Source organism: Sparus aurata, chromosome 5 (genome assembly GCF_900880675.1).
Source record: "Sparus aurata chromosome 5, fSpaAur1.1, whole genome shotgun sequence".
NCBI classification, from domain to species: domain Eukaryota; kingdom Metazoa; phylum Chordata; class Actinopteri; order Spariformes; family Sparidae; genus Sparus; species Sparus aurata.
The window spans coordinates 12768595-12794583 of record NC_044191.1 but is presented as its reverse complement, the minus strand read 5'-3'; the positions used below and the strand labels follow the sequence as shown (position 1 = coordinate 12794583).

Genomic DNA, 25989 nt, shown 5'->3' with positions numbered 1-25989 from the left:
GAGGCACATCAATGGTGACAAGACACCAAAGGCTGGGGCTGGTGTTTACACACCACAGGGGACAGTCTGAAAGGTCCAGATCAATGATAGGCTACTGCTTTTATGTTACTCTGTACACACAACACAAGGAGGGAACTTTTAAATGATTTGTTTCAATTTACATTAATGATAACGATGGTCTTAAAATACCTGTTTTAAAGAGATTGATATCACTGGGGAAGACTGACAAACTATGGGAGCAATTATTTCTTACACTGTGGTAGGTGTGAAGACCAAAGAAGAAGTAAGGGTTGCTGAATGAGTCACAAATGCCGTAACCATCTGTCCGCTTGTGTTTTTTCTGTGTTTGCATGAGTGTGTCTGTGTCTATGCATGCGCGCGTGCTCCCGCGCATGCATGTGCGCCGTCTGTGTTTCTCTGTAACTTACCTCCACAATATCAGAGTTGGTCCTGCTCTCATGGGGCTCGTTGTACTCGGTGTATTTAAGCAGGACCTTGTCCATGTCTGTGCTGGCATACTGGAACAGCTTGTTGGTGCTGTTGAAGATGATGAGGGCAATCTCACAGTCACACAGCACACTCAGCTCGTACGCCTTCTTCATCAGGCCAAACTTTCGCTTTGTAAATGTCACCTAGGAAGAAGAAGGAAAGAAATTGAGAGATAATGTTTAGCTCATGCTTAAATAATTTATATTCCAGGATACAGAATGTAAAAAAAGCACATGCACGCAGACATGGTCTCACTGTACTCAGTCAGCTTTCATCAAAACAACCATTTTTTAAATTTTTTTTTTACTTGTAATAATTGAATCATTGCAAAAAAAAAGTCCCCACCCCTCAACACATTCATTTGAAATAGCAGTCTGACATAATAACTTTTCCTCTTAAAACGAGCACTTCTCAGAGCAACCAGCATAACAGAAAGTGAAGTACGCTGCCGGTTCAATGGCGCCTGACTGTAACAGTCCATCCACGATACCAGGAAAAAAGAAAAAAAAAAAGAAGCTGGGCTTACATTTAAGGAACTGAAAACACTGTGTCTCAGACAGATAACGGTAAAGAAGATCAGTCGCTGCCCGAACATCAAAGTATGCTGAGGTTGATCGTGGAACATGTTTCACCTTAAATCATCCGTTTTGTGTGGCCTGACTGCGGTCGCCGTCTCGCTAAACAAAGAAGTGCACATACCTATAACTATTTGAATTTTTTTTTTAAATGCTGAGGCATTCCACTTTCTCAGTAATATTCACACACATCTTTCGGTTGTTGCGTTGCCCAATTAACTGCCTCTCATACGAATAACAGGCCATTGATATAAATAACGGATGGGTTCCTGCCTGTCCTTGAAGCTGTTTATGTGCACTCAAATAGTGACAATGCACTCAACTTAAACCACAAAAAATGGTCTTCTCTAATGGGGCCTTTTTTTCTCTCTCTCTCTCTCTGTTTGTGGTTGCGAGTGTGTGTGTGTGTGAGGCCCAAGACTGGAACCTTTAATAACACACACATACAGGTGCGCACATTGTCAAAATAGAACAGCCTCTATTCCTCTATTGTTTGGATCAAAACTAGAGCAGTGAAAGTGAGTTAATTCCAGTGAGCTGCACCTGGTTTCTTTTCCAAGCCATGTGTGTGAGCTCTTTGGCTGTATGGGAGAAAAAAAAAAAAGAAAGAGAGAAAATGTGCCACTGCCAGCTTCCTTCTCTGAGCAACACTGTCTTTTTTCTTCTTATTATTTATTTTAGGGGGGGGGGGGGATTGAACTTTCTTTTATTTTCTTCTGCGACTGTGTGTATTATTTACATCGGAGATCTGTATTGAGAAAAGGTTTTCACAGACAGGAAACACTGCCAGAACTGTGCCCAGCTGGTAGCTAATGATCCCGGTTTGTTGATTAACTGCATGTTTGTCTATTCTCTTCTGACACTTAAGTGGGCCAAAAAATACAGAGTAAAAAAACCTTCCAGCACTCAGTTTAACTTGCACTGAATACGCTAATAAAGAACATAACTGTAGGCTTTAAACCCCTTATGAAGAAGTAGTAGTGTGTGTGGTGGATCGAGGTAATGTCGGAATAGATCTGTGGCATGAATCTATCATGCAGTGCCCTTCACATTTTCCCTTTACAACTCTGCGGTCTGAAAGAGGAGACCGGGTTCGATGGATATTGATAGATAGTTTCGGATTTCCTGAAATCATATCTCCCAGGATGCACCAGGGAAACTGAATATCAAACTATCCCTCACCTCCACCCTGTCTTTTTCCTCTTTCTCGCTATCTATTGAGACTGCAAAAACCTTGCATGAACTGACGCCTCCCAGACCAAAAAGTTTTACATTGACGCCATTGCGTCACACCAAGCTGCGTGTCAGACAACAGAGGCTGAAACCAGAGACACGCCATTCTAAACAAAACGGTGTGTGCAATGTCAGGTTCTGTATCTTGGCACAAACACTCATTTGATTTACCGGCGGCGTGGGGCAAAAAAAAAAAAAAAAAAAACCCTCCCCTGGGCTCTAAATACCATGGTGACATTTACGCACTCATACTGAAATGAGAAAAAAAAAACAAGCCTCATTCTAACGCTGTTAGATCAAAAGGTATCTTGTGACAATAAGATTAATTGTCATATCCAACCCACTCTGGGCTCCAGCGTCCAAAACTGAAATGTACGCATCCTGAAGCGGTCTGTCAGCCTAACAACAGTGGAGCTACCTTACGAATCCTACATGAGCGAGTAAATAAGATGACAGGGCTGTAGGACATAAGGTCAGAGCGGACTATTTGGGAACAGGACATGTAGAGTGTTGTCTTCCCCTGGTGTTTTGATGCACGGGGCACCGGGGGCAAACGCAGGACACAGCTAGCTGCCGGCCCAGCTCCGTTATCACCCACTCACTCAGTCACACACTCTGCTGGGGCCATTAATGTTTCAAAAGGTGGCACGTGGCGCACACGGTGGGCTGGGTGTGAGTCCCAGAGGTCCAGAGCTGCTAGTCTCAAAGGGGAGGTCCACATACCAGCTGGGACAGCTCATAAACATCGTCACACACGCACACGCGCAAACACAGCAGTGTAAGGTAACTAAAGAAACTCGGGAGACACTCATTTGATACTTCTTATTGCGAATAAGAAAAAGCTAAATCCAATCAAAGTCGTCTCGAGCATCACACTTTAAATGAGGAACTGTGCATGCATTCTCCCACATATTAAAATTCACACATTTACTGACTTTAACAACACCACAGGAAGAGAATGAGTGTGATTATGAAATGCCTCAACTGACCAAACAATAACACCTACAGAAAATATCACACCACACCCACACATCTCGATCTGACACGTACAACCTGCTACCTCCAAATCTCTTACAGCCCTGAATACACAGGCATGTACACAGAGTAAGCACACGCACACGCACACACACACACACACACACACACACACACACACATATTTCAAAAGGCAGTTGGCTTGCTCTTAAATGCTGTCTTGACGGTAAACACCGGTGCAAACATCATGTGGGATGTGCTAATATGCACTGTATCTCAGCTATGCAATTTTTATGACGTGTTCATTTTCACTGCTGCAGGTGACTCTGTCGTGACTTCACGGCCTCACATGATGCCGTCATGTGACACCCTTTAGCCCGTCGACGCTCAAGCCGGTGATGTCACCCCTTGCCTCGCCTCTGTTCCTCTTGGAACGTCTCTCTTCGGCCCACACAGCAGCTGGAGAGAAGTGCGGCGAATCGACTGCTCCGCACTCGGAACAGATGCTACGGGTGACACACCTGATCTACAAATACTTATAGATAGCTGTCCATTAGTGGAAAGCCTACAGCTTGTTTTAATGAAATAATGAAATACTATGATCATGAAACTAAGTTGTACTGTGAGCTATTATTTTAAAGTTGAGAATTAAGATGAGTGAGCAAAAAAAAAATAAATCATTGTTATGTACTGTGTATCTTATCTAATTTATACTTTTATTTATTTATATACTTTTCTTTTTCTTTGAATGAGGCCTCTATCTTTGTTGTTAAACCAAAAAAAACATTGTAAACCACCCGTATGTCAGTGTGGGTGTAACTTTTGTTTCCTCAGTCAGTGGGTGCTGTTAGACGCACCACTATGTTAATAACACGGAGCATGACGTTACAGCACATTTGCGACTGCGTGTTCTTCTGGTGAAAGGCGCCAGTGTAAGTTGCGCGAGTGTGAGCCCTACTGCCTTTTCACAGTAAATTGGTAACCGTGGTGTGAAACTCATCTTCACACACACACACGCACACATAAAAAAAAGTTGTGGACCATCAGAGAATAATGAGACACACAACTTTTAAACTGTCATTGTGTGCTTCTAGGACAGTCTCTGCGCACTGTCGTGAAGTGGTCGGAGGTTAAACATTCTCATCCAACGCTGTGAGTTCTCGCTCTGCTTCCGCAGCAAAAACATATTTAAGAATTTCAGCCCGAATGTCTCGGAGCTGCCTTGAATATTTGTTCTCGGAAGCCTTGGAAACTATCAATGCACTTTTCACAACAACGGCCTAACCTTCTCAGAGATTACTCGATTGTGGAGGAGCCCAAGGAGAGAATAAGATACAGCATGCGACTATCCTTCGAGATGTCTTTGCCATTGTGGGGGAGACCGAAACACACCTTCCTGTTATCCCATGTGTAGTTATAGTTAAACACACAAATGCCTATACGCACTCGCAGTTACCGAGCACTGCTCTCAATCGCTTTGGTACACTGTGAGCATCGTCAACGTGCACTGTATGGCTGCCTTACTCGCTCAGCCCTATCCTCCTCCACAACGCCATCCCAAGAGAGATTCAGACACATGCACACCCACTGTTAAACACCGAAATATGTTACCGTCACATTTTCAGTCTATCTCTCTCTTTTGTACTTTTTTATTCAACTCATTTAATTCATTTTTTTCTTTCTTTCTGTCTTTTTTTTTTTTTTTTACCTTCCTTTTTGCTTGTAATTTGGAGCCTTTTTCGTTGGTGCCCCGAACTCTCAGAATGATGGAAAATACATGCCACGTCCGTTTTTGTCTTACTTGTTTGCAACTGATTTCAACGTAAATAAGGCCAAGCTCAATGGTTCTTCTACTTTAATCAAAGGTTTGAAGAGATGTGCTTGCACTGTATGTATTCTCATGTTGGAAGATGACCGATTACAAAATGAACTGAGAAAATCAGTTACATCTTTTCTGGTAAAAAAAAAACAAAAAAACAAAAAAAACAAAAAACACCCGGGATAAACAGAGGGACAAAAAAAAGGAGGGACAGTGGACTGATTCTCTGCCACATGGGTGAGAGGGGAGAGAGAAAGAGGGGAGGGAGGAGGACGAGGGAGAAGAGAGGGGGCGGACGCACAGGAAGCACATTTGTATGCATTTCCTCTCATAACAGGAAGAGGCCAGTGGCTTCCCCTTCACAATGGCTTCGCTTCTGCTTCCCACCTCCTGCCTGCTTCCCTGGGGGAGGAGGAGGTGGAGGAAGAGGAGGAGTGGAGAGACGGGCACCAAAAACTGCTGGTTAGCAAACCAAACATGGCCATGCGGGGACACACACACACACACAAGTGTGCACGCACGCACACACACGAATGTCAGTCAGCTACGGAGCAGCACGATTGGTCTTGAGACAAACACTTATCCCATTGTCAGGGGCCAAGCAGGAAGACACAGGCTTACGCAAAAGGAATAAGAGGAGCCTGAGCCCCGGGCCTGAACTCTGCCTCACAGCCAAAGAAGCTGTTAAGAGGGGCATTACGACAAAAGAGGCTTTGTCCCACCTCTAATATATGCTATGCTCTTCTCTCTCCTCAAAACCCCACTTATCATCCTTTTTCAGTGGGCCTTCATTATACAGTAAGAACAGGAGGCAGCTGACTCCAAATGTTACTCAATTCAGTGTCTCAATCGAAAGTGCCCGTGTTGAGCAGCTTCAAGCCAACCCGCAGAGCTTATTGAGTGGTGTCTTAATTAAAGCCAATTTTTTAGTTATAGGTGTCTTAAAATACGAGCCGGGTTTGGATTTGTTCTTCTCGCTTATAATTACATTTATGGTCAGCGCTATAATGGCCGGCCGGGTTCCTTTTCTGCATTCTCCTGTGTATGCTGAAAAACCGCAACTGGAAAAAGGATATACCCACTTACTTAAAAAAAAACCATAAATAAATCAGTGGATGTTACATTACTAGGCTCCCGTTAGCGTCTGGAATGCCAAAAATAACTTTTGTTGTCATTCATTTGAGGTAGATAAAAGCTGTCATTTTATACCCAGAGCACACTGTTTTCGCTTTTCGCCGATTTTCACACACACCCAGGACAAAAAAGAAACAGAAGACAATTGTAAAATGATTTTCACGCGGACCACATGTCCCTGTGCATCTAATTGTTTTAGTGAATTCGGCTGCGAGAAGGCCCCCTTACCACTAGTCCTACAAGCCCGGCTCAGAATTTGCTTAGACTTGTAAAAAGCGGAGATTAATCTTGAGATGGGATGTAAATGAGCGCCAGATTTTGAGTCCGTCCATCAAAGTAATTTTTAAAAAAAGATTTACGAGCAACAAGCATCTTTTTTATGATCCGATTTTGACAATGCATTTTGAATTAGACATCTCGTGATAATTAAAATAAGGCGTTTACTTAATGAGCCTGACACAAAGGAAAGAAAACAGAGGAAGCTATGTAATCCATTAAGACTTTTCTCGCAAGTGAAAATTAGAAAGCGAGGTGAGAGAGCAAAATGAGCCATGTGAGGAACATGCGAACACGGAAGGAAACAAGAAATAAGTCGAGAAAGGCAAAAGAGAATGAGAACGCAGCATCGAGAAAAGTGAGAGTGTCGCGAGCCCTTTTCAGGTGAGGTCTCTCGGTGCTGAGCACGCGACAGAGGAGGAGTGCCACTCGCTGTGGCAAAAGAAGGAGATGGTAGAAGGTGGGAAACAGGGAATTAGAGGAGGGGTGCAGGGGTGAGTAGCTACCCTGTGGGCCTCATTATTTTCCTGCTGTTAATTTCGCTTGCACATTTTCTCACCCCGGTGCTGTTGATTGGAGAGAAGACTGCTTTGTCGTAGAAACAAAAAGACCCCTTTATTTCAGGAGCAGCGCTGCAGTTAACACGGCGAGGGAAGAGAAGCGACATATGCAGGAAGACATAAAAACATGCAGTTTTTTTTTTTTTTCCTCTTCATCTTCTTCCAGCCAAGTGTGCGCTAGTGCCACTGTTGTTTGTGGGAGCTGGGAGATCCTGTCCTTTTTACTTCCTGTCACTGATGACCTGATCCATGTTTAACCTCTGGCCCCGGGTCCCCTTTCCCCTTGGAAACCACATGTCCCACACAAACACGCACATGCGTACACACACACACGAGCACACACACATTTGCGCAAACAAGTCATCCTAAATTAAGCCCACTGAGCGTACTGGCTGGAGAGGTAACACTAATTAGAGCCAATTGCAGTAAATTAGTCGATCCCCAAGACCGACTCCAGAGAGATACATGTGCTATAGATGTGTACATGTGTTTACAAGGATGCATTTGTCTGTGCATGAACAAGACACTAAATATACCATCTAAGTATGTGTCTGGGTGTATGATCTGCTAGGTCTCAGCACACACACACACACACACACACACACACACACACACACACACACCTGTGCATGTGTCTTGTACTGTAAGTGTGTGTGCCTATCTCCGTGTGTGTGCTAGCCGGGGCAAGAGAGTCCGCTCTCTGTGTGCAGCCCATGAGTTTATGGCACAGGGGGCCCTTTCATGTGCCCGAGGCTGGGAGAGGGTCTGAGTGGTCGGGGGGCTTGGAGCCAGGGCTCGCACACTGCTGCCCACTGTCCAGAGCTCCGGGCAGCCAGTCAACGCCAGGGAGGCCTGGCCCTTCTGCCCCTGCTCTGGGGAAGTGTTTCTGGGCCTGGGGGTGGCAGCCCAAAGTGGCCGCCCAGAGAGAGCCAGGCCCTGTGCCCACTATGATACCGCTGCTGCAGGGAGGGCAGGGGTGGGGAGGCAGGGCGGCCGTGTAGGTGGCAAGGTCGCGTTGACAGCCACACAGAGTGGTGCCACTCCAAAGAGGACTGCAGTATGAAGTGTGTATTCAGACATATGGGGCAAATAAGACAATAACACTGGGTCGCTATTTTGGGACTGAAATGGGAGTCGCACCACGCTCTAAAACTTTATGAGATGTCAGACGTTTACATTATGTCAAACAACAACTCACTGTCACTGCTTGCTGTTTAACCCAAATTTTAATCCGTTAAATGAGGAAGACCTCAGAGGAGCTTTGAGAGTTGGAGAAACTTTTTGGACATTAAAGAGTGAAAGCATGTAAAGAATGTGAGGTTGAGAGCAACACTATACACATTCCTCTGGTGTTTATTTGGCTCGGGCTCTGGGACATTCTCAAAAAGGAAGTGAAAATATGCAAATCCAAAGCTTCCGTTTTTTTTGTTTTTTTTTTTCTTTTTCTTTTTAAAGAGAAAAAATTTAAGTTTCCGTGTCTGTCTCTGTCTTGTGATGCCCGCCTTTGCAAAATTCAATGATGTCATTTATCTAGGGCGCAGGTTGAATGACGCTCTGCGTGCGGGTGGTGTTTTCCGCATGACTTTCATGACATCATGCCAGTAGGAGTTAGCGATTGGACTTAAACAAACAACCGGCTAAGTAATCTATCATTTTAGAGATCAAAACAACGAAATCCAGTGATATATTGATTTTCCTTTCCCTGAACCCTCTCTCTCTCTCCTCTCCTCTCCTCTCCTCTCCTCTCTGCCCTCCTCCTCTCTCTGTAAGTAAAGCCCGGATATCTCAGGCATCGATTCCCCTCAGGTGTCCTTCCTGTCTCCCTCTTTCCCTCCTTATCCGCAGGAGCCGGAGTGCCTGGTGCAACTGGCGGGCCCCGTCTAAGGTGGGATGAGAGAGAAGGGCTGAGATAACAGTAAGGAGGAAGTGTGGGTGCTGCTGCAACACGATAGCTTCGGTCCTCATCTAAAACTCTGTGACCTCCTCCTTGCTCTCTCTCTCTGTCTCTTTGTCTGCCTGTCTCTCTCTCTCTCCCTCTCGATAACAAATACATAAATCAGACTGCGGAGTGTATGGATGTGTACTGTCACAATAGCCCACTGTGTTTTTATCCTCCTTCCCATGTATCTTTCTTACTGAAGATGAGCACGCTGGGTGCCACACTGCCCTCTCACCGTCCTCTTGTTATACGCAATTACACTCATTGAGATTAGTCATAACAGGGGTCACAATCTGCTTCAGTCGGCCCCTTCAGCATTGGGAAAATTAATTCCTTGAACCTCTTTATGTCAAGCTGCAAATGACAAAAAGGCCACGGACTATCATTTTGGATGTCAGGCAATAAAGACGTGGCGAAAGCAATGAAGTAGTCCTGTGTTCCGACAAGGTGCGTGTGCGTGCGTGCGTGTCTTTGTGCGTGTTTGACCTGTGATCCAGGGGCCACGTTAGCAGCGTATGGATCCAATTGGGCTGCCAGGAAGCTGACAAAGTGTCAGTGGTCAGTCGTGCCACAGGATGTGATCAATTGCGGGCCTCGAGGGCAGGGAGAGAGCTCTGTCTCTGTCTATTTCCGGCCACAGACGGTAGTGTCTGCTCGAATCACGCCTTCCACAATTTATTATGTCCTGCTCAAGTAGTGCCAGCTGTTGTTGGAAAACTGTCCCGCACGAGCTCCGTTTGTCGGATTCTTATTTGACCATTTGCCACGCGCAGGGATTCTGATACGAAGATGCATCTCTGTAGGAAAGCTACAGCAGTCGGACTGTTACAGATTTAGATCAAGAAAAATACTGATTCAGTGTTTGTCTCCCAGGCAGCCCTTCATCTCTGCCATGTTGGCCCAGTCCAGTGTGTCACTTCAGACCATCCCATCTCTGTTTGGTTGTTTGTTTATGCTCTCTCTCTCCCACCCTGGCTCTCCGGTGCTCCCACCCTCTGCCCGGTAATATTCCACTGCCAGTGAGCTAAACTGGGTGGCATGGTGTGAGAGGCTGGGTGTGTGAAGGGTGCTACAGTTGTGTGTAGGCCGCAGGAACCTCAGAGCGGGCAGCGATACGCAGAATGTTTTTTGAGAATTACAAATGTTCTCATGCAAATCCTTTTTGGGAAAAACCCTCCTGGTGCCCTCGAGCCGGTTTGTTAGATTGAGGGGAAACAAACCTGCCATTATGAGCCAATGGAACTCTTCCACCCAGAGCAATATCCCCACATACACTTCTCTGTTGCCCAGTTCATATATTGCCCAGACTCCCAGAAGACCTTCATTGTTGAGGGCTATGTGGGGTGTTTCTCCTTCCTCCCCCCAACCCCCTCCTCTTCCCCACCCTCATACTCATCCATCCTCCCATCCCCTAGGGACTTACCTGTCTGTTGCGTTCATCCATAATCCGCGTGATCTGAATCTTTTTCCTCCCCATCGTCCCCGTCTCTTTCTTTCTCTCCTCTCTCTAAAGAACTTTATGCCTTTTTCTTCACTCTCCTCTGTCTTCTTCTTCTTTCTCTTCAGTCTTCTGCTCTCTCTTTATCTGCCTTTTTTTTTCTCCGCTTTCTATTTGTTCCAATCAACTCAAAGATTCCAGCATCCGTACCTGCAAGAAAAAAAGAATGAGGGAGGGGGAGGAGAGGATGAGCATTAAATGAAATGAAATATGGCAAAATACTGAGAGAAAAAAAAAATAATAAAAGTGGCATCATGGCAGCCACAAGGGAGGGTGAAGAAAGACAAAGAATCTGTCAACAATGTTGTGAGAACCGCTGTGTTTTTCACTGTCGATATCATGCAAATCAGTTTTGCGTTTTTTTTCTTTTTTTTTTCCCAGGCAGCGACTATGAGAGGAGACAGCGCTGTCAGGATCTCGCTTCGTTCACAGAGAGTTTGACAGTGTTTTGGAAGTGCCGCTAACTTAAACGCTCTAATCACCAACACTGTAACATTACCTCCAGACTGAGAAATACATTTTGTTTCTTCCCACGGAACTGCACTGTATTGACAGTGGAACTGCCAGACACAGCTTTTTCCACTCTATCTGCAGCTCATCTCCAAAATGGCAGGCGTGAGTTGCAGGATAGAATACAGATGCAAAAAACCAAGCTTAAGTCTTGCCATGTTCTGGTAAAACAAAGCCAAAAAAACAAAAGAATAAAAGACAAAAAAAAAAAAAAAACAGTGCCAAGAGTGATCTTTGGAAAGATGGTGAAAAGATGTTTTTTTTTTTTTTTTGTAGAGACAGAGATCAAATCGATCTACATTCCTACATGAACCTCATCCAGCTGGAGACGTTGCATGTCGGTGGGTGCATCTGAGGAGCATCTGAATAAATGCACTTGTCCGTTTACTAGTGTGTGTGTGTGTGTGTGTGCGTGTGTGCCCGTGTTTAAGGAGTGGAGGCCAGCAGCTGACGAGCTGGACTGCATGTGCGGACAAGAAAAGCTGCGCTCCCAAAAGTTTGCGTGAGTGAGCGACCGTGTGTCCGTGTGTGCATGCACTTGTGTGTGTGCGCGCGAGCGTGCACATGTGTGCGTTCTTGTGAGTTTGGCTAAGCCAGAGCTCCAGTGCATCTCTCCAGAGTGCTAAAGTAGGCCAACCCAATCTATCTCAGGGAGGAGCAGAAGAACTGTTGTTGTGTTTTCTTTTGACAGTAGAGGTGATAACGTCCCTCGTTATGCAAATGAGCATCCCATTATTTAAGCTCAGTGCAATGCAGGGGAGCTGTCAGCGCCGTCACATAAAAAAAAAAAAAAAAAAAAATCCTCCATCTACCCTGCCTTTTTTTCTCTACTTTCCCCTTCTTCTCTCTTCTCTCCTTTCTGAACCAGATTTCCGGCACCTGGCAGCACAAGCATCAGACATTGATGTGGAAGACGACACCGCTTCACCAAAAGACATGTCAGTCTCAGTCTCTCTCTCTATCACTCTCTCTCTCTCTCTTCTCTCACACACCCTTGCGCTCTTCCTCGCTCTCTCATATTCTCTCCTTTGCACACTCCCCACACACATACATGCACATTGTAATGCACTTCCTTTTCCCTTCTTTTTTTCCTTTTTTTTTTTTATCTTCGCCTAACCTGAATCCATGTATTTATTGAGTAACATGCATGAGAAAGCACAAGAAAGCTCCAAACCCCTGAGGTGAGCGCAGCACATTGCTATGCACTTGACCTCTTTGTGCAAAAGAGTAGGACATTGATGATGAAAGCGCGTAATAGGGACATCCAGGGATACTGTGGCTCTTAGTGACAGGCCAAGGCCTTTAGCAGTAGTTCATAACTTTAGATCTTTTTATTTGCAATATAAAATAAAGGATGAGTACTACCTGCATGATTCATTCAAGATGTATACAAGCAGTAGTGTTTAGATGTTGAAGTGGGCCTTCAGAATCGACACACATAACACAGATTAAGAAATTATATTTAGCTTTTAAAGACCAACATCACATTGGTGATGTTATGTACATTATTCTCTGGCAAAAAAACTTCCATGACACAAAAACTGGAAAACAAAGTGAGACAATACAATATGAACAATGATGAAATGCTTGACAAGAAACTTCCTGAGTTGATGGCTTGGGCTACGCCCACTTATAGAAGAAATGAGATACAAACACAAATGCATCATTTGGCAGTTAGGACAACAGCCGGACTGCACCATCATAATAATAACAAGATCTAAAATAACTCTGTGGCAGCTCTGAAGAGGCTATCCAAAACATTTTAGCATTGCTCTGCACAAACACACCCATCCAAAGACAGAAAAACAAAGAGCTGCCCTCTGGAAGAAAACAAAGAAGGATGTTGTCAGACAAACTAGGATTACAAGCCAACACTAAGGCGCTTGGCACAAGACAGCCAGACAAGGATATCAATCAAGCCGGCGTACCTCAATCACAGGCTGACAGCATCATCCCCTCCCAGTCTTTGTGCTCAACACTACCCAGCCCGGGCATCGCTCCAAAACAAGGAGGCGTTACCTCTGTGATCCCTGCCTCCTGGCCTCCACCTTCTCCTCGTTCCTCCCACAGCCCACTGAGCAGAGCTGAACCTCTCAATGTCAACAACCGCTGGGGCAACACCTTAGGCCTTACGTAACATTAACGCTAAGACTAAGCCCGTGTCCTGAACATTTAATCCCTGCTTTTGGCTCCCAGTACTAGCCAACACTCCCTGAGGTGAGGCTCTGCTGCCGCTTAGCCCCGTGTCGGTGCCTCCCCGCCTCAGCCAACCCCCCCCCCCTTCCTCATCCCTTCTCAATATTGCCTCCTCTACCTCCTCCTACACAACGATGCGAGTTCCCATTCCTCCACCCCCCCCCCCCCCCCTCGCCATCACCCCCCCACTTTTCCTCACACCCGCCCCCGTCCCATATGAGTGCCAAGCAGCTCCTGGATGAGAACTGAGAACCCACCTCTTCATCGGGCTCCCTTCCCTCTCCTTCCGTCTCCTTCCCTCGTGGTGGATAGAGCATCACTTAACTTAACTGATTACCACTGAATCACTCAATCCAATTTAGCCTCATGACGCCAAAGAGAGCGGCGGAATAGGAAGGAAAAACTCGGGGAAACAAACGCCGCTTGGCGAGCACTGTCAAGTGGCGCGGGACAGTAATCCCCAGCAGGAATTTTTTCGCGGGGGAGCGACACTGACACCTGACCTTGAGGGGGCAAACGAGGTGAGAAGGAAACGTGAGGAAAGGTGAAGACACACGGAGCGAGACAGAAGAGAGGACTAACAAGCTTGTGTACACTAAGCCAATTTACTAATCCCAAAGTAAGGCATAGGGAAAGAGGGAATGAGCTGCAGAGAATGAAGAACACACAAAAGCGGTTCTTTATCTCTTGACGTATGTTATGCCCGCATTCACACCGGCCTGGTAACTGGAGGGAGGCCGGGGCGGGAGACTGCTCGGGTCAGAGTGCACGCTGGCACCAAGCGGAGAGAAAGACAACGGTTGCTCCTCGGCTTGTTTCATGTCCCGGGCCCCAACTCTCCAACGCTTTGGCTTGGAGAGGTGACAATGAAGGGGGAAGGAGAGAACGGAGAGAAGAAAACAGAGAAACGGAGGGAAGAGAGGGGAATGGAGAGAAGCATAAAGAGGGATCTTTTTGAACAGGCACCAGGCCTCTCCAGGGGGAGGGGAAGAGCTGTATCCACGACCCTCCCATCTGTTAAGCAGACGGACGGAGAGAGAGAGGGAGAGAGAGAGGTATGAAGGTTGGGGGAGGATGGGAGAGATGGAGAGGGAGCAGCGATTCAGCACATAGATCTAATGAGCATTCTCTCTCTCTCTCTCTCTCTGTGTGTCTCAGAAGTGGAGCTGAGAGGACGATGAGAACATATACACTCAGTGCACCACAAGGCTTGATTCTAGGTCGCCACTCTCCCAAGTGTTTAGTCACTAAAAACTAATATACAGCACATGGCGCTTTTTCACATTCTAATAGACGTTCTGCAGAGTGCTTGTTAATGTGGCTTTGTTATTGAGGACAGGCGCCGAAGAGGACGCTTCTTGAATCTTGGGGGGGGGGGGGGGGGGGGGGGGTGACAGAAAGAGGAACTTTACCTTGACTCATGCTCAGGACTAATTCGTCACTTTGAGAGACAGCTTCGGAGTTTAGTGTGCGAATGGGGAGAATGGAAGAGAAATGCACACGAACCCTAGTTCCAAGAACAAAAGTTGCAACCCAATTCGTCGCTGAGATTATTTCTGCATTCAGAGAATTGTGACAGAGAATGAAACCAGCACCTCTGCGAACGAAACGCCTGCAGAAATCTGCTGATGCAGATGTTCTCGAATCCTAATTCTACGCTTTATGGCAAATTGGGGAAGGTGATTTATCACGACAGGATTGGCGATGTTTTTCCAAGAAACCCCGCCTCGGCAGCACAGCTTCGGCTCATGGTACATCTGCAACACATTTGGTAATAGCATATGTCCTGGGGAAAAAAATAAATATATATATATATAACACCAGTATCCCCTATCCTCCTAGGAAATGTGGATGTGAGGATTTGAAATAACATATTACACTGCAGTAAGTAAACCTTTTAGGAGGTGTATGGTACATTAAATAAACGCTCTCTCTTTTTAAATAAACTCCCATTTCCTCGAAGAGCAGGACGAAAAAAAGCTCTTTAATATGGTTTTCCAAATACAATCTGAATGTCAGTACACACTCACAGTGCTCCTGTCATGTAGAAGATTTCCTTTTTTTTTTTTCCTCGAGAAAATGTAAGTATTTTTTATTTTTTTTTTAAAGATGTGTAGATTTTTGGAGGGTTCTTCCTTTTTTTTTGATGCGGCTATTTTTGCGGTGTCGTGTTACGCGTGGATTTACGCGTGTTTGTGCTTTATTTGGAAATTGTGGTACACAGCACTTTATCTCCTGTCAGGACGGATGGAGATATAGCGGCAGAAGTGAGAGGAGGGGAAGGGATCAGGCAAAGGAGCGAGTCGATGGCCAGGCAGGATGGGGAAGAGAAGAAATGTGTATCAGGTCTCATTGTGCCTCTAATGTCATTACAGGCAGTGACTCCTCTATGTGGCACGGCGCACTACCCATCTGTCAGAGCGAGATAGGCAGGGTGACGAATGGCTATCACTGCTACTTCCCTCAACCCCCACCACCCCCACCCCCCCCTCACTCTAATGTCTGTATCTCTCTCGAGTGCTGAGGGAGAAGAGTGACCTAAACCTGGGCGGTAGCCCACGCGTAGGTGGGCCTCTATGGCTCTGAATCTCAGCAGATATTAGGGCTAATTTAACATGTTAGCAGCTAAAGAGATTAGCAACATGTACATCTGGGGATTAGAGTGATAGCGGTGGATCATCTTATAATGTGTTCGTTCCTTTTTTTCTTTTTTTTTTTTTTTTCCCACTGAGCGTTCAGGCTAAACTTGAATTTGAGAGGCTGTGGTGTGTGTGTGTGTGTGTCTGTGTGCGTGTGTGCGCGTGTTCTTATGTGTGTGTTGGAGGATATGTCTTCACCTGTCTTACTCTATTAGCTCATGATTTAGCTGGATCATTAGTGAGACAGAGACAGTCTCACATGTATTCTATTTTCAATCTCTATGTGCTTTTGAACCGAGACACCTGTCTATTGATGAGGAGGAGAGTGAGCCAATAGCCTGCGCTTGGCACAAGTTTCATACACTCTGCCAAGCTTCCGTAAGTGTGATTGACACTGTGGAACAAAGTATATTGTTATAAGTAGCTGCTCAAGAGCTACAAGATGAACTCTCAATTCCTCGCCGGTGCCATTTCAACCAGTTTCTCAACTTGAAACTTTACACTTCAACTTTAAACTTTAATTGATTTCCATACTAATGAGACTCTGTCAGCGCTGTTACACCTCTCATCCTTCAATCCAACAGCTCTGCCCCGGGGTCTTGGAGGACAGAGAGACAGGAAACACACACGCCACTCAGACATATACAGCTCAGAGGAAGGATGTGACATCAGCAGGCACAGACAATTGAAGGTGCTAAAGGTGCTTCCTTCCCTAAATCATTCTGTTCACAGAGCATGAATTGGGAATCAAAATTAATTCGCCAGCAGCAGCGATGACGATGAACTACCTACTTAAGTTGGGTTCCATAAAACATCACTTTTTTTGTCCTAACTTTTTTTTTTTTTCTTTTTAAATATTGTGAAAACGCTGACTAGCAAAACTGGGTTGAAAAATTAAATCTACAAAACTCTGTTGAAAGTATTTGTTTATTCTGCCAAAATATAAATAGCATTAACTTTTAAATAAATTAATGATAGTGAACTTATATGGAACATATTTTGGGGTAAATTCTGTGATTGGAGTGGCACAATATGAGATCTTAATATCAGCCGTGAAAAGAAGAACTTTCTTACACTTTTCACTGCCAACGTTTCTAAAGTTAATTAAATCACTTCCACTGAAAGAGCAATTAAAATACAAGCGCTAATTCATGTCAGAAGATGTGGCTTAAATTACTTATGGTGTTTCAGCCTTTTTTTTAATGTAAAATGCAGTGCAAAATTATACAAAACTTTCATATATTCTATGTATATGAATATGAACTCTTAACTTCCATTTGAGCTTCACTTCCTGTCTGATTGCAGCTCTATTTCACAGAGTTTGTATTTTTTCCCATATTAAATTTTTTTTGTCATGTAAATACACATATTTTCTGATTGTTAGGTCACATCTAATTTGCAGTTTTACATCCAGATATTGGACAACTCATGAGGAGTTTTGCCATCTGTACTGTGGTGGTGTCAGGTGATAATAAGTGCGTAGTGAGACGGAGGTAGAGGGAAACGGAGCCCTGCCCTCCGTTTGGGCAGCTGCATGTCTCACTCAGCACCAGCAAACAGGGGCCTTGGGCCATCAGAGCAGCTATGGAGACAGGTAGCCATCCGTCAGAGCCAGTATGGAGACAGGTGAGAGCCATCTTTCCATAGCCCATTGCTGACTTCCCCAAGGACAAAATGACTTGACACAATGCGTCAAACCCCCCCTCCCCTGAATGGAGGCCAAGGGCTGTAAAGCCACAGCTGCTAGGCCAACGGCAGACGAGCAAGAGGGCATGCATGAAAGCGAGGCGAAGCCAAACAGACGGGGATAGGGAGGAAGAGGAGCTGTCGTGGTTAAAAAGGCATTCCCTGTCAATTGTCGGCAGCTTTGTGTTGTGACAGTGGCTTATAGCCATGAGTGATAAACAAATAAACTTCGAGGGCCGCCATGACAAACTTGCCACACACGTACCCTTGTGCCAAGCTGGAAAAAAATGGTATCAGAGAAAAAGGGGAAGAGAAGAAAAAAGCAGAAGCATAGGCGAGCCACAATTTGGAGAGGCCCCGGAAAAGGCTGGGATGAATCACTATTTAGTACGTTCAGTCTTTCCATGGCTTGAGCATGAGGAGGGGCAATGGACGCAGTCAAGTATATGCTGGGGACAGAAAAGATGACAGAGAAAAGAAAAAAAAAAAAAAAACATAATGGAGGTGACACAGTCCACGGTGGAGATGGACCGAAGGTGGGCAGGGGAGAGGTATTGAAATTGCTTTAAATATGGAAGTGGTGCAGATGGCGATACACACATCTGATGTTCAAACACAAATAACTTTACGCTTAAGTTTCACTTTATCAACGCACACCGCAGTTTCTTTCACTTCTTCCCCTCCGTCTCACTCTCTCTCTCTTTCCAATCGTTGTTAAAGTCTCTCGCAGAGCCCTGCCACAGGTCGTGCTTTCAAACCACTGTCAATTCACATGATGCCACGAGCACCGCAGGACACAGGTGTAACCGACTACTGACACTGACGGGACGGGAACAGAAAGGGAACACACACATGTGCATGAATGATCACATGCTTGCTAGTGTACATGTAGGTGCACAGATACCTCATCCCCTGCTTGTCTAGTATGTTCATAAAACAAGTAATGTAATGTAATAAGCAATGAACCAACGCAGTGGAATTGTAGTGTAAACCCTTCAATGAGTGCACCCTGCCCCCACAGGAACAGCCGGGAGTCATGTCACTAAGAACACAAAGCACTGACATATTCACCCAATTATGTTCCCTGCCGAGTATGACAATGTCTCAGGATGTTAGCAATGTTCTCCAGTGGGGGGGAGAAAGGGCAGAGGGTGTGTGTATGTGTGTGTCAGAGGTTTTCAAAGCCGGGGCTACATTGCAGAGTGGGCCACGCTCACTAATGTTAAAGCACAGCAAACTTCCCAGTAGTCGCGTGCCCCGGCTCCAATGCCCCCCCCCCCCCCCCCCCCAACGTCGCACTGTATCAACACCAGAAATCACGGTTAAGATGAACCGCTGATGATTTCATCACATCCCCCCCCCCCCCCCCCCCCCCCCCCCCCCACCACCACCACCACCCCTTACTCTTTCTCTTTGCCACAGCATTCTAATCACCCTAATTAAAAGCTTTGTTCATTTAGAAATCTCTGATGACAATTTGTTTCACTCTACCCTACAGCAGTGGTGGCTGTGAAGAGAGGAGAATTAAATTTGATCTTCTGACAGCAATTATTAAATGCTCCCTCCTGGCCTCAATTAAGGCCCGCGGGCTAATGCTAACATGGCTAACCCTCACGCAAACCACGAGTTGCCGGCGCACTTCCTTTTTTCCTTCGCCGGATTCATTTTGTCACCCTTTTCGGCGCACTCATGTATGTGTGTGTGTGAGTGTGTGTGCGTGTCTGCGTGCGTGCATGCGCGGGCGAATCTGTGTGTCTGTCGGCTTGCCGGGTATGGAAATGCAAGCTTGCTTATGGGCCATCACGTTTTGCATACTTGCTGATAGGAAGAGGCAAATGAAATGATTTCCTTTTTTGGTGTGATGAAACTTAGTCAGATGGGCAGATCTATGGGGAAGTTGTGGAATTTACTATTTTCCCTTGTCTCGCCTCATCAGCAAATCTGGATTCCACAGTGATACTATTACGTGATTTGATTATTTTGTTTGACGTTGTGACCATGGCAAGCAAATATTGAAGCTGCTGAACATCGGCGATGCTTTCTGACTTACCTTAAAAGGTAAAAAAAAAAAAAAGCTACAAAAATTGTTAAGAATTAACACTGAGGATCACCGCGTCCCCCTGTTGCTGTGACACTCCGACAGTACAACGTGCCATGGTCGCAGCCTTGCTGAGAGCGAGAGCCACAGCTCTGCTTTGAGTCTATGCACAGCGTGTGGGTAATTTGCAGAGAAGTAGAAGGTTGCACACTTCAACAAGGATGTCCTTCATAGATTCGACCTTCTATTTTTTTTTTTTTTTCCTTCCTCCGGTCCCTGTGCTCTGCGAGGAAACCGAGTAACCTAGATCGTAGAGTAGGGAGAGAGAGGGACTGTGACAGAGAAGGAGAGAGACAGAAAGGAGAGAAAGAGCAGCAGCAGGACAGATTGAAGGGAGATGGAGTCAGAATCTGACACCCCCACCCAACACAGAGATAGAAAAAAGAAAAAAAAAAACTCTACTAGGATGATGTCAGGTTCACTCCACTTTTGTCTGGTTACCACAAGCTGATTGTGCCGATTATTGTTGAGCGTTGTTTTCCTGTTGACGCTGCGCATCATTAAACAGAGACTGTTCCACTGTTAGTGTTTGTTTAAGGAGGGCTGGTATAATGTTTCAGAGCACTTTCTCATCACCACAGACACACACACACACACACACACACACACACACACACACACACACACACACACACAACATAAACCTGAGACACAAATTGCATCTATACTTAAGTTCCTGTGCTTTGTTTAAAGTCAAATTTGGGTGCCTTCAAACACAAAGAACGCAAATGAAATCAAAGAGAGATCTGCACTGAAAACTTTTCCAACGACAGATTATGTACACATATCTGAACCACTCTCACAGCCCTCCCAGAGGAGAGCCGGCGGCGGGGTGCATGAGGCAAACGGTTGTATGGATTGTGGAGAGTGTGTTGCGGCGCACGGTACCTACAGATCAGCCTGTGTTTAGGGGAGTGGCCCCACCGAGGCCAGAGCTGGGCCAGACCCAGCCCAAGCCTCTCATTAGTCATCGGCTGGGTGCCGCGCTTCTTTTTGGAGTGGTTAAGGGGGTAACCGGCGAGGGTCTGGCAGTTCCACTGTACTCCACTCCCAGCACCATCACAACCCGACCTCATCAAAGCGAGCGCTCATAATTTGTCACAGAAAGCAGCCAATTAACATATGTTAAGGGAGGAGGGACGACGAGAAGACGGGCGGAGGGGAGGGGAGGGCGAGTGAAAAAAGATAGCGTATGATTAAAGAGTCTGCACAGCTGCACAAAATCAAGATGGCAAAGAGAGCTTTGAAAGAGACCTCAGACCCAGTAATCTGATAAAGCTTACTGTTACTTAACCCCCATAAGCAAAAGCGAGCGAGGGAAGGAGAGGGGGGGGGAATTAAATAATAGAGACAAACAAATATTAAATTACTGCTGTGAAGCTACAAGCTTTGGCAGAGCGCCTCTGCTCTCAATATGTGGCTACAGTGAAGGCCACTGTATCACATGGAGATGACCCCTCTTGCCAAAGCGCTACCGCTGTTTGACCGTGCTCTATTTTTAGCCCCAGCGCTCGCCATTGTGCTTAACATAGTTCAGAGCCGAGCTTAAAAAATCTGCCAGGAACTTCTTTGTTTTGTTAGGGTTTTTTTTTTTTTTTTTTTTGCGCTTGGAAAAAAACTGAAAAAAAAAAAAAAAGTTTAAAAAAAAAGAGGGAAAAAAGAAAGGAAGAAAAAGAATACCTGGTGCAACACAGCAATTTAGCTCCCTTTCTTATAAAACAAAACATGTTTTTTTCATTTTTTCATTTATTTTTCTGTCACAACGTCGCAGACAAGTTGCTTACATTCTGACTTGTTTGTTTGCTTTCAAATTCTTGTTCCTCATGGTTGGTTTTTAACGTGCTGCGTGTGGTTATTTATGCATGTGTGCGCGCCTGCGTGCGACTGTGTGTCGGCGCGCGTGTGTGCGCGTTTATGTGTCTGTTATTGTTGATGTTGTTGTTGTAGGAACATCTTGTGAAGTGAGTTGTGTGATATTTTGCCTTGTTGTTGGATACGGTGGCAGGCTGAATGCATTAGCAGTGCACGCCGGTGCCATTCTGTGTTCTGTCGTCTCTCAGCCACCTCTGCCTCGTCTCTCCATGGCGACTGATCACACGGGGCTGACAAGCGAGTTTGGGTCTTCGTACGCCGCACCATCCGTCGCTACGTGGGCTCTGACTCTTTCAGCAAGCAAAATAAGAGAGGCGGGGAGGAAGCTTTAAACAAATTTGAGTGCTTTTGGAATTGTACATCAAGTCGAGGGGAAATCCCCCTGAACAACAAGGCAGCAAACTTGAGCAACAATTCTGTATTCCTAATAAATACTTCTATTATTATTATTATCATATTATTATGATTATATATCAATTATTAAATTGGAGATATTTTGACTGAAATCAGAGACGAAAATAGGCAATAAAAACTACAAATGGCCTGAAAAGCATACCCTACGCTATATATAAATCATGACTTGTTTCTTCTTTCCTCCTCTTCCTCTCTCGTGCACTTTTATCCTTTCCATCAGGCATCAATCGTTATTTATTTATTTTTCCTATTTGGGAAGTAAAAGGCTAGAGTGGAGGAGCGGAGGAGTGAAGGAGTGGGGGATGGAGGAACGTCGGACAGGGGGGGCGGTGGCGAGTTGCGTTTGGTTCACAGGGCTTGGTGCTTCGGTTGGATTTTTTTAAATTTTTTTTCTCGTCTCTTCTCTTCTGTGCTTTTGCGAGCTGGTGGTTCAGTGAAGGACCTGGCTGCCTGGAGTTCCCCCCCTCCACTCAAATCCCTCTGCTGCGCGCACAGCTGCACCGTTCACATAACCTCGCCTGCCCCCTCCTCCTCCCCCACCCACCCTCCCACAGCTAATGATAGCAGAGCACGTCCCCTCCACGAGGCAACAGCTTTTTCCACTTCATGTACGTACACACACATGCACACAAACTTGGCGCACGCGCGTGCACGCGCGCGCACGCGAGAAACATCGAGCACATGCACAGACCAGCGGGCACAACATATCCCTTTTCCCCCTTCTTGGTTCCTTCCCCTTCATTTTTTCTCATATCGCTCAGTTTCTTCCCCTTCTCCTCACCCTGAGAAAAATCCCCTAGCCTTATGACCCAAGGAAGGCCTGAGAACATTACCCCCTACCACCCCCCCCCCCACACACACACACACACACACAGACACACACACAAACATACTCTGAACCCAACTCCCTGCTTTCTCTCTCCCTCTCAACCCTGCACAGCAAGTGACCTGCATCACAGCTGTGTGTGGGAATTTGTATGGGTGGGTGTGTTCGTAGGAGCGTCGAGCGTGTGAATGTATGTATTTGCACATACCTGCGCACGCCTAGAGTTCACATCGGCCATTCCGCGAGCGCATCGCTGCGTTACTGCGCGTCTTATACGTTTACCTGACTTACATATTTCTGTTTGTGTGTCTGTGCGAGCAGAGGAGGAGGAGGGAGGGAGGCTGAGGGCAGCTCTGGGCTTCTGCTGCGCCTACTGTGCATTATCCCAAATAAACAACTCATTACACGTGTACTTAACCAAGGGGAGCTGGCGAGCAGTGGAAGCTAATCCCCGTTATCGTTCCCAGCGTTTCTCTTCCGATTAGGCTGCAGGGGAAGAGGAGCCCGAGAAGGTAGGCTGCTCAGTGCAGGAGGAGGAAGAGTGAGGAGGAGGCGAGAGGGAGCGAGAAGAAAGAAAAAAAAGCGTTTGAGTCAACTTCCCACAAGTGCCCTTCTTACTTATAGTATCCCGTCTCTCTCTATCTCTCTCTCGCTCTCCCGCTACCCTCTTGCCTCCTCTCCTTCCTTTTCCCTGTGGATTTTGCTCTGCTCTTCCTTGTTTTTCGACCATCTCTCAGAACTGGGTCATCGACAGACTGTGCGGCAGCATTTTGAAGAACATGGGAGGGAAAAAAAAAAAAAAAAAAAAAAAAAAGCGTGTTCTTTCTATGAGAACAATCCAAGGCTTCTTTAACAAGTAGCCCGCTTATCAAATTAAGCTGTCAAAAGCACATTAATAACAGGCAGCACAATTCCCTTCACAGCGTTAGGGAGAGAAAAAAAAAAAAGCTTGTTCGATAAAAAAAGAAAAGAAAAAGAAAAGGAATGATTTCTCTTTTGCCGTGTAAAGAGACAGTTCGCGAAGGGCAGTAAAGCTTTTCAAAGATTTCTCTCTTCGTCCTCCCTCTCCGTTTCTGTCTTTCTGACCCACTCCCAATATGATTATGGGGGTCCTACTATGAGTGGCTACTGGCCAAGAAGTGCCACTCATTTAGAGAGTGAACAATATCTCGGGCAAGGATACAGCAGGAACGACACTCGCGTTTAAGAGAATTACAAGCTCAACATGTACTGTTTTTCCCCTTACTACTAGACAGACTCTGAGACTTGTGCTGGATGACAGTAAAACTGATAAAAGAGCATTTCAGGATAACAATGTGGATCCCAGACCAAATAATTAGCCGGTTTCGAGGGAATATGATGCTCGGTAAAGGATGACGTGAATTAACATAATGTTGTCATTAAATATTAATTTGAAACTGGATCATCTGAACCTTTTGCAGAAATAAAGAATCGTTAGACGCGTGTGTAGAAATGCGGGCCGTGACAAGTCAATTCCACTCCCCAAAACCTATCATTATTATGAGCAAAGCGATGGTTTGTTCGCGCGATCTTTTATCCGAGAGCTCCGCGGTCTAAAGCCCTCGTCACCCTCACAACCGTGGAGCCACACTATGCCGTAAGAAAAGTGAGAGCAGAATGTGAGGCAAACAGTGTATGGTCGTGAGGCAAAGAGAGAAAGTTAACACTCTCGGTGCTCCTCACATGGCATATGCCTGAGACGCAGGAATGGAATTAACAAGACACCTCGGCATACAGATGGCAGAGAGGAGTGAAAACCGCCCTATGACCTTACACTCCAGACTAAGTGTCTAAAAAACACGGCTCTCATTTTGACGACATTCTATTCTGTTGCCATCTTGACACTTCTCTTTAAGCCCGCTCAGTGTTTGTAGGAAGAAATCCGTACTTTTACGAAATCTGACAGCGCCGACTAGGCTGCTCGCGCCGGACCACAAGCCTGTTTGTGTTTTACTCCAGAGACTGATTTTCTCACACCCTCAACTTGAGTTCCATCCTGTTTGCTCGGCCCCTCGAGGGGGCTGCCCCGCCGTGGCCCGGATTGGGCCGGCGGTGGATGGATGTGACGTGGAGGCACTGGGACTCTGGATCTGGAGGGGAGGCTGGAGCCACGACAGGTATCCCCCGCACTTCCTCCAGCTATTTATAAAACCATGAGTCCAGCGCAGGGCCAAAAATAAGACGGGAGGCCATTTTTATCCCAAGTACTAAAGGCGGCTCGCTCCTTTTTATGCTCCACTTAACGCTCACGCACAAAGACCAGAAACGGAACATCCATTAACAACAGACGCGGACAAAGTGAAAAACTCCTCATCCGACAATGGAACCATCTCTGTCCTCCTACTGAGCATGCTCCGAGCGCGCACGTCCACACATACACACACATGCACGGCAGACAAAAGTCAATATCAAGGCTGAGCTATTTCTGTAGAGAGCACTATTTAGGAAGTGTGGGCCGGGTGCCAGTATTCTCCTCAGTATCGTCTGGGCGTCATTGCACCGCTGCTGTTATACAAACTCACCTCTTTCCTCTCTCACCCGCTCCTCACCCTTTTCCACCCAACCCCCTTGTTCCATTGTCAGTGCTCTCTCTCTCTCTCTCTCTCTCTCTCTCTCTCTCCTCCCCCCCCCACCCCCTCTCTCTGTTTCTTTTATACACACACAAGGTTATTTGTTTTTCCACTGGGTCGAACCACAGTGCCAGGTGAAAGCATCTATTGGCAGGATAAAGCGAGTGGCTGGTGTGAGATCACAAGGCCCCACTCTGCCCAGCAAACCTTGAAGTGAAGCGCCGGGCTGGAGTTTCAAACAAAGTGCCCCCTCATTCATTATACATGCAACTGCACTGAAAATCTCCTTCCGCAACACCATCTCTCCTCTCCTCTCTCTCTCTCTCTCTCCTCTCCTCTCCTCTCTCTCTCTCTCTCTCTAGGCCGCTCTCTTTCCTCACATCGTCCCTTTTCTCTCGTTTTTTTTTTTTTTTTTTTCCAGACAGAGCATCCATAAAGTATGAATAAAATTAATGACATCACGAGCTGCACTTTGGAAGAGCCACTGTAGGAAAAAAGCCATACATCACGGGGCCAGAAGGAGCCGGGACGAAAGAAATGTAAAAGAAAAGAGAAAAAAAAAAAAAAAAATGACAGAGTGAGAGAAAAAAGGGTGTGTGCGTGTGTGTGGGGGGGGCGTTGCTTCACCTCTCCTCCACCCCCATCCAGGCCGTTTCACA

The 25989-nt window shown here is 46.0% G+C and overlaps 1 protein-coding gene across 20 annotated transcripts in view; it reads right to left on the bottom strand.

Moving 5' to 3' along the window:
- mef2cb (myocyte enhancer factor 2cb) overlaps window positions 1–25989 on the bottom strand; it is a 70983-nt gene that overhangs the window by 27643 nt on the left and 17351 nt on the right. For 19 of the 20 annotated variants that reach the window (XM_030417448.1, XM_030417453.1, XM_030417452.1 and 16 more), the window contains 2 exons: window positions 10424–10648; window positions 429–632 (listed from right to left, as the gene is read on the bottom strand). In XM_030417448.1, the coding sequence (XP_030273308.1) occupies window positions 429–632; window positions 10424–10477 (258 nt within the window). In that variant the 5' untranslated portion in view covers window positions 10478–10648. Of the gene's footprint in view, window positions 1–428; window positions 633–10423; window positions 10649–12936; window positions 12956–25989 lie in introns of those variants that run through there. The other variant, XM_030417450.1, reaches the window with a different exon arrangement.